The following is a 9,058-nucleotide window of genomic DNA, read 5'->3' as shown; positions in this document are numbered from 1 at the left end:
TCAAAAGTACCTGGATGTCACAGGTTCAAATCCAAGGAGGAATAAAAATCCTCTTGTGGCCACGGAGGTTCAAATGCGGTGACTCCAAGCTATCTGCAAAATAGGTGGTTATTCTGTAATTGGTCGGTTCGCATAACGGATTACTTATCCAGGTTAATAAAAAAAACTTCCTTATAAACTATTTCAAAAACGATATATTTATTTATAGTAATTAATTAGATCATAAAGAAAGATATTATAAAACTCAAAAAGTTTTCAATGGCAATTAATATAATGAAAATGTCATTGCATTTGCATCTCAGATTAAAAATCTAATCTGTTTAAACCTTTCAAATTATGTAATTAACCTTTTGAGATGATTACAACGATGGTATTATCAACCACAAGGGTGGTGCCTGATTAGTTTGAGTTTGGCTCTAAAAGTCAAAAGTATCTGTAGGTTCCAGATTTAAATCCAAGAAAAAATAAAAATCTTCTTGTGACCACGGAGGTTCAAATGCGATGACTCCGGATTATCTGTAAAATAGGTGGTCGTCCTGAGATTAGTCGTCTCATATAATGGGTTGAATATCCAGTTTAATTAAAAAAACGATGGTATTATCATCCACCATGGCCTGGGTTCCCTTCTTTGTGACGTTGAATAGAGAAATAGGAGGACTAAATATACAAATCAATGAAAACTCCAAGGACCATATAATCAAACGTGGCAATGCAATTATGTAAACTTTGGCTTCGGGATGAGCAAACCCCTCGTCCCTAATCCTGTCGCTGACATAATCTCCTGCGGTAAGCTTTCATCACTCCCTCTGATCGTTTGTTTTAATCTTCAAGTTGCTCAAACGAGAAGCACAAATCTTTGTGTATCGGCTTATGGTTTTGCTGTTTTCTGGAATTTCAGTGTGAAGATGGCAGCTCCTCCAAACCCTACTGACGGAAATCCCCAGAATCCAGGTATCTTTCTCTATATATAACTCTGGATCGTATATGTATGTATATGCGAGTTTGAATTTATCAATATTTATGCTTAATTAAGTTGATCTACTTCAAGACCACTTTATTTTAGATACTGTCTGTTTTGTGTTTTGAATTGTTTAGGAGAAAAATTAGATCAAGTTTCTGCTTTATTTGATTATCAACGTTGAAGTTGATTAAATACCTAGTTTGAGATTAGTTCTAAGTGAAGTAATACGTGTGTTGCTCATCTTAATTAATTGACTTCCCCTTTCCCCCTTATGGTATACCCTGGTTGAAATTCGATACAGTTTGGCATTTGACTGAAACCAGACCATGTTTCAACTTCAAAAATTAGTTAGAACCTATGATTACTTGTGGAAGTTTTTCATAAGAATACAAGCATAATGGCAGCATCTATTTTGGTTCCGTACGACTTAGCTCTGCTAGCCTTCATAGAACGAGGGCTAGCCTTCACAGTGAACAAGCGGTTTGTTCCCGTGGAACCGCCTAAGGGTGAGGGAATGGCTAAAAACACTGTAGATGATGTCAAAATATTTAGAGAGATAACCTAGTTTGAAAGTGAATCTACTGTTGAGAAGAGCGGTTAAAGTTATATTATGCCCTCAATTTCTCTATATTTATAGCCAGTTGTAGTTTCTCTGAAGGCACTTTTTAATCGGATTATGACCTTCATGTCCCATGACCCAGGAGGTACATCATCTCCTATGACTTTGATGAGGACGGATGAACCTTAAGATCTCCATAAGTGATATGGTTGCATATTAAAATAAATCTTTAGTTGATAAGAGTTATGTTTTAACTTATGACTACAGTTCCGGAGGTGGTAAAGCCAACGGTTGATGATCAACAAGATGCCAACAAAGCGGATGCCAAGGAAACATCAATATTTGTCAATACAGAACCAATACGAGAGGAACAAGTGCAGAATGCTGTGAAGTTCCTTTCACACCCTAAGGTTAAGGGATCTCCTGTTATGTATAGACGGTCTTTTCTTGAGAGGAAGGGACTTACGAAGGAGGAGATAGATGAAGCATTTCGACGTGTTCCTGTATGAAAGCTTTTTTTGCCTCTGGTCATGCATGTTTTTTCCAGTTTCCCTTTCCTGTGATTGACTGTTAATCTGCCATTAGTGCCAACTGATAATGTTCCATCATAATGTGGTACCTTACATGCAATTATAAGACTAATAATTTGGTTTCACATCTGATGTGAATGGCAGGATGAATCCCCTAGTCTTTCAACTACTCAGGCGGCTGTCGCAAATCAAGGTGAATTTTGTTTCTCTAGAACAGTCATGGTTTGACATGCAATACTATTAATAATATACTTGAACCACTAGACACTAGAAACGCTTTTCAGTTATAGGAAGTTGTACAACCATATGTACGACCATATTTATGATTGTTATAAACCCAAGTCATTGAAAATTGTTGTAATTAATCAATGCTAGTTAATCTTAAATCCCAAATCTAGTGTTCAACCCAAGTTTATTTGTATATTATGTGATGACCAACAAAGTGACCTAGAAATGGCAATAAAACCCATCTAGTCCTTTCGGGGGAAGTCACCTGGCTGCTGGCCCAGTTTTTCCTTGAAAGTACATGTGACATATTGGTGACTTGAGACTGCTTATAATGTTGTCCAGTTTCTCGTACGGGACTTATTGGGCACATCACATTGAAGTCGCAAGTATTATACCTTAAGTCGTTCGTGACATGTTGAGCGACTTACCGAGTCACGTGAAAGTAGCGAACATTCTCCCTTGCACTGATAAGCGGACTGTATAATTTGCGTACACCAGCATAGGATTTGGGAGTCCCAATTAACAGACATTAATAGCGTGTGCCTAATTTTGAAGTGAAGAAAGTAAAAGATATCTCACGTTCTATTATCTCTATGAATCTGATAATAGGTGGCCAGTCACAGCCTATATCGAACATTCAAGCACAACCGCCAACTCAATATCAGCAACCTGCAGCAGCTGCTCAAGCTGCTCCGGATTCTAAATTGGGGACCTTGACATCATCACGGTTCCATTGGTCACATGCTCTTCTTGCCGTAGGAGTTCTTGCTATCTCAGGAGCTGGGACAGCTGTAGTTTTTAAGGTAAAAACAATTTAAAATTGCTCCACCAAGGAATTTGACTTTCAAGTTGGTGGTGTGTTGCAGTTAACTATTAGCTGACTTTCTACCTTTTGGTTGATGTTGCTGTTCAATCAGTGAAACAGTTCTCATGCAAAATTATTCTTTATCCCTTTACCATTTATGTTTTTACTTTGAGGTAACCAAGTACTTCAGATCTTTTATTGAATTATGCAATCGGGTAACAATTTTTTTGGTCTTAGAATGCTGTTGTTCCTAGATTGAAATCTTGGATACGTAAAGTTGTTCATGAAGAAGGAGAAGAGGACCTTGCAAAGAAAGCCGATGCAAAACCAACACTAGCTGAAGAAGCTGCTGCTGCTGCAAAAGCTGCAGCGGCAGCAGCATCAGATGTTGCACGTGCCAGCCAGGAGATGTTGCTATCAAAAACTGAAGGTGGGATTGTAAACTACTGCCTAAATTTCATTATCTTTATTTTTCTTGTTTTGATGTTCCTTTGTTTCTTTTATCCCCTTCTTCACTGACGTATAAGAGTTGTTTTCTTTGTATCTGATGACACATTCGCTTTTTCCAGAGAAAAGATACTTTGGGGAACTCATGAGTCTCTTGGACATGCAAGTACAGGAAATGAAATCGATGAGTAACTCAATAAAGAAGTTGGAAGGTAGCAGTAGAGCAGAAGTTGCTTTTAATCATATAGAAATGGTTTTCCTAACAGCATACGAACTTTTGCATATCTTAATTAATTGCAACTTCTTGAACAGCAGTATCGTCTCTCATTATAATATATGATCTGATAATATATGTGTTGCTCTTTCTTTTATGCGTTTCTAAAGTTATCATACCTGAAAAAAGTCTTTTAGTGCTCAGGGTAAAAATATTTTAACTCGCATGAAAACTTGCTTGCATTCTTTTAGCAAGATCAAAGAACGTTTTTGTTGGTTGAATTACTAGTTTCTAAAACCTTTTCGAATGTGAAAAGAAGGGTTGGCACTGAACCACCAAGCCTAACATATCAATTTAGCTAGTCTATACTCTATATACGAACACTAATAATTTTAGTATGTCATGTGTAATCCTTCTTGCTTATCATGTTGTCCTACATGCGATGTGATGAAGTTAAAACTAGAACATTGATAAATATAGCAAAATCGAAAAAAAATTATCTATCCAAAATTTTGTTAACTTTTACAAAACTATATTTTGGTTTTTCTTAAAAGAAATATATATTGAAAAATAAATTATGTCAATTTGAATATTTGGTCAAATCACCATGGACAAGACAACAAATGTTCCTCTTATATCAGCTTGCTAAGTTTCCATGTATTTTTCAGGACAAAGCAACATTCCAGGGCGAGAAGTTCAAGTCACGAGCTCAAGGGTGAGTTAGATATACACATATCTTTACAGTGCCTCAGTAGAAAGACCATTTGATGCTATAAGTCATTTGTCTTCCACTAATTCATTTATTTTTGCAATATGCCAGCCGTCTTATGCAAATGGCAGTAGGGCAGACCACGACTCACGCTCAGGTAATGATCACTGGTAAAAAACTGGACGTGCGTTTTGTTTCTTACTATTAGTTGTTTATTTGCATGACAAATGCTTTTTTTGTGAACAGTAAGATCCTTGTCACCACCACCTGCATCTGTAGAACCACCCCACCCAAAATCTTATATGGAGGTAATGTTTCTGTGTGCCAATTTGTCAGCTATTATATACATGAAAAATACAGGCTAATCTGCTAAACCATCATTCTCTTCTTTCCTTTTTCACCTTCGTAAAGCAATAAAACCTTCATAGCATCAAAATAAAAGCAATTGTAATGACAATTAATTTAGTTTCAAGGTTAGGTAAGAAATTCTTAGGTTGTGCTAAAGCTCCACTTTTTGATGCTTTGGCTTGCAGATCATGGCTATGGTTCAAAGAGGCGAGAGGCCTCCCAACATCCGAGTAAATAGACTTTTTCTTTCTTCTTTTTGGCTCCCATGGAGGGGAGGTTTATCTTGAGTACGTTTAGTCCTAATACTTAACGGTTTTCATTTGCTTCAGGACATCAATGATCTGCCACCAAACCCTGACCAACCTGTATCAAATCCTCGCTTAGCACCGAAACCAAAGGTTCAGCTTCTACATGCTTATTGCATCTGAAGTTTGCAATTTCGTTTTCCTGAACTTGAGCTTGTGGAATGAATGATATATTTAGATACATAGCTTATGGTAGGGGCTGGTTCAAATGATTACAGTAAATATTTGAGAACCTGGGAATCAACTGTTTATGCTTTATTCATGATGAATGTCATGATAAAAATGTATGCTATCCATGACAAATAATATCCATGATTATTCAATTCATCATGAATCCGAGGTTCTCAAAATATTTATGGTTATCACTCGAACTTTCCTTATTTACACTGTATTTTAAATAAATATGTTTTGGACACATATTTGCTTCTATTTTACGTATTCTTTATACCAGCCCAATTGCCACTAACACTATTTCTGTGCTTCTATCGACTAGCCTTGGGAGGCTGCGCAATCACAGGGAAGCTCAACCTATCCTCATGAAAACAACAATGGACTTAATTCCTCTGGTCAAGATAACGGGTATGGGCCATCTGCATCTGTCTATCAGTCTAACGGGGATAGTTCGGCTCCTTGGTGGCAACAAAAGAATGTACGAATCACTGAAGCCGAACCAGAAGAGAACAAGACAGGCCGTCCCAGTGAGAGACCTGTCCAACGACCTGCGTGGGTGCCACCACAGCCACCTCCTGTAGCAATGGCAGAAGCAGCAGCCGCCATCAGGCAGCCGAAAAAATCACCCTTTGAAAAGGAACAACAATTGACAGATGAAGAGTTCCTAGCGCGTTCAGCAGAGGTGACCGACGAGTTACAGAGGGTGACCAAGTTATCTGAATCAGGCGGTGTATCGGATATCGGTGGAGGGAGTTCGGTAGTTACAAACACAAGTGAGATACAAAGAGAGGAAGATGGATCGTATTACGAGGCTTAACGATCTCCCCTGCTTGATTCGAAGGTATCTTTATCTGTTCATTATATTAAGAATAAATAATAGTACAAGTAGCTTAATACATATGAATTGTCTTTGCAAACTTAACTTGAAAATTACCTTACCTATCTTTTGATGAAAAACAAAAAACTCTTCATGGTTGGTTTCTTTCAGAATTTTGTAAATTTATGTAGAAAATGATAAGTTTCTGGAGCTAGAGCCAGATACAGGTTTGATGATTCGTGTCTAGTTGACATGGACTCCAAGAACAAAAGAGGTGTTTAAATAAAAATAGAGGAGGTTTTCATATATACAGATTTGATGGTTGGTGCGTGTTCTTGGTATAAATAATTCGACACTAAGGGGGCGTTTGGTTCAAGCAGAGGAATGAAAATGGGTATGAAAATGTAAATGACAGGGAATAAAAATGGGAATGAGTTTTCATTCCCCTCAGTTTAACCTGGAATGAAAATTTGGGCTTCTGAGGGAATAGACCTATTATATTATAAAAAACCAAACAATTTCTTTTATTTTCATTCCCATTAATTACTGTTTAATACATCTTATCAAACACCCCCTGAATTTGCGTCGAGACCAGATGTTAGGGGATGGTTATGTTATTGTTCAAGCTTCAACATGATAAAACGACATGGACAATGAAAGAAAACGCAGAACACATGTTTCTTTCACTTTTTTGACTTCATAGAAAAAGTGTCACATTAAAGTTTGACATTTTGAGTCTTCAAATTTTTCATGAACAGATAAGCTCTAAATGCATCTCTGTAACGGGTAAATCTTTGAAACAATCTGAAAAGCTTTTCTAACGTATTTTCATATCTCAAGTAATTAAGTTTTTGAATTTTTTTCTAAATAAATAAATCCTAAAACTTATGAAATAAAAAGAATATAAGCTTCCTTTTATCATAACCAAAGAGCAATTAACCATTTAAAGAAATATATATATATATATAGTTTGTAGTAACCGTGAGATCCACTGAGGTCGTTTGTGTGGTCGATCGGAGATGTAACATAGTGGTACCTCAATGCATCTTATATATGTTTGGGTATCACATTGTGTCTTTTGTTTAACAGAGTCAATATTTTTAGGTATCACAGTGGTATCACCGGAGGACGGAGAGAGAAGAGATGAGAGAAAATACTTAAAATGTCATTGTATTAAAATTTTAATTCAAAATTATACATTTCCTAATTTATCTATTGATTTATGGTTGAGATTGGATCTCACGATTACCACAAACTAGTCAGTTCTTCCTTGAATGGACTCATATATATATATATATATATATATATATATATAGATATATAGATATAGATATATAGATATAGATATATAGATATAGAGGAGCGATCAAATGAAAACCACCCTCATTTGTACAAACCGTACAAACCATTCTCATACGTCGATTTCATTGTTTAATCTTATGAAAAAAAAATTCATGAAATTGTTTAATATTGTGAAATTGTTTCATATAATACTTTTTTTTGATGAATTTATATCATATATGGTTATGAAATTGTTTCATACAATATTTAATGAAATTGTTTCATGTATTTATTTAAAATTAAAATAATGAAGACATAATATCCATGATTAATACCCTCCACAATAAAAATGGTTAATCAATCTCTCATAATCACAAAAAAATGAACAAAATGAAAAATTATGATTGGTTGAATGTGGTTTTCACGGTTTGTACAAATTGAGTGGTTTTTATTTAAACGCTCCTCTCTCTCTCTCTCTCTCTCTCTCTCTCTCTATATATATATATATATATATATATATATATATATATCATTTGTTGTTTGTGGACATAAACAAGATTACAAGGTGGTCAAACGGAATAATCCAAATCAAGCTTAATGAGGAAAAATCATGCAAAAACCAAATTAATTTATGATAAGACCGAGAAGGAATATGTGCATATACTTTATTTAACAAATGAATTAAATAAAACATTATTAAATTAAATTGAAAAAATGATATTCTCTATAACTGTCATGATAATCCCTAATAGATTGGAATTGAGTTTGTTTTCCAACTGATTTCTAATAATCAATAATAAACCGATTGCATAACAAAGATAAATTTGTAATAATTTGATTTACAAGTTTTTAGCACATATGTGATTATGTATATTTACATTTATAGATCTTTTTGTGATGCAAGTATTATCACGTATGAGAATATGTCAATTATATTCATACGCCTATTATCACATGTGATAATACGTAACATATGCTCACACGTATATTATCATATGTGATATGTACAAGAATTCGCAGAATTGGTCATATGTTAAACGAAACTAATCACATGTGATTCAAAACGTGGATTCAAAAAATAGAGAAAAAAATGATAAAAAGATAATAAATTTCATTGTGGATATCACATGTTAGATGAAATTTGTGATTTTTTTATAAAAAATATATCTAATTTTTTTTTATATAAAACTTGATAAAAATGAATTAATTAAAATAAAAAAAATTTAAAAGAATATGTATATATATACACATGAACGACCGTGTAAGAATATGAGTTAAGATGGACACTGTAAGAAGGAATTTGGATATTTTGTTACCCCCACTCCATGAATTGCACTTATCATGATAATTGATCCGATAAATCTCGGTGCACCGCATTAGTGTTGATCCAAAGGTGGAAATCCATTTTCACTATAACTTTCATTCTCACCGGAACCCAACTATATATATATATATATATATATATATATATATATATATATAGGGGGCTAATCAAATGAGAACTAATCAGTTTGTGGTAACCGTGAGAACCAATATTAACCACAAATCAATAGATAAATTAGGAAATTTATAATTTTGGCAATTTTGAATTAAAATATTAATGCAAGGATATTTTTGGTATTTTAAAACTTTCCTCCCTCCTCTCTTCTCTCTCCGGCCACCGTTCGCCGGCCACCGTCCTCC

General features: G+C 34.7%; 1 protein-coding gene across 3 annotated transcripts; it reads left to right on the top strand.

The window, feature by feature from the left end:
* Positions 1 to 722: 722 nt before the first annotated feature.
* LOC112509716 (peroxisomal membrane protein PEX14) lies at positions 723 to 6,397 on the top strand. 3 transcript variants are annotated; one of them, XM_025114816.1, is made up of 13 exons: positions 723 to 786; positions 899 to 951; positions 1,788 to 2,023; positions 2,195 to 2,243; positions 2,888 to 3,081; positions 3,321 to 3,513; positions 3,653 to 3,745; positions 4,413 to 4,459; positions 4,565 to 4,610; positions 4,700 to 4,761; positions 4,987 to 5,031; positions 5,131 to 5,199; positions 5,600 to 6,397. In XM_025114816.1, the coding sequence occupies exons 2-13, from the start codon at positions 906 to 908 to the stop codon at positions 6,092 to 6,094; spliced, it is 1,575 nt and encodes a 524-aa protein (XP_024970584.1). In that variant the 5' UTR covers positions 723 to 786; positions 899 to 905; the 3' UTR covers positions 6,095 to 6,397. The 3 variants fall into 3 exon arrangements, with proteins under 3 accessions (XP_024970584.1, XP_024970586.1, XP_024970583.1); XM_025114818.1 differs by lacking the exon at positions 723 to 786 and having other exon boundaries at positions 825 to 951; positions 3,653 to 3,742; XM_025114815.1 differs by lacking the exon at positions 723 to 786 and having other exon boundaries at positions 825 to 951.
* The last annotated feature ends 2,661 nt before the right edge of the window (positions 6,398 to 9,058 follow it).

The sequence above is a fragment of the Cynara cardunculus genome, assembly GCF_001531365.2.
Source record: "Cynara cardunculus var. scolymus isolate 2C chromosome LG 3, CcrdV1, whole genome shotgun sequence".
Lineage (NCBI taxonomy): Eukaryota > Viridiplantae > Streptophyta > Magnoliopsida > Asterales > Asteraceae > Cynara > Cynara cardunculus.
Note: the sequence above shows the minus strand (reverse complement) of the source record. Positions and strands in the feature narration are given on the sequence as shown.

Coding starts and splice junctions, on each gene's coding strand:
- LOC112509716 (XM_025114816.1), top strand. CDS start 906: ATGGCAGCTCCTCCAAACCCTACTGACGGAAATCCCCAGAATCCAG. Junction 2,024..2,194: donor AAGCATTTCGACGTGTTCCT/GTATGAAAGCTT, acceptor TGTGAATGGCAG/GATGAATCCCCTAGTCTTTC. Junction 4,460..4,564: donor TTCAAGTCACGAGCTCAAGG/GTGAGTTAGATA, acceptor GCAATATGCCAG/CCGTCTTATGCAAATGGCAG.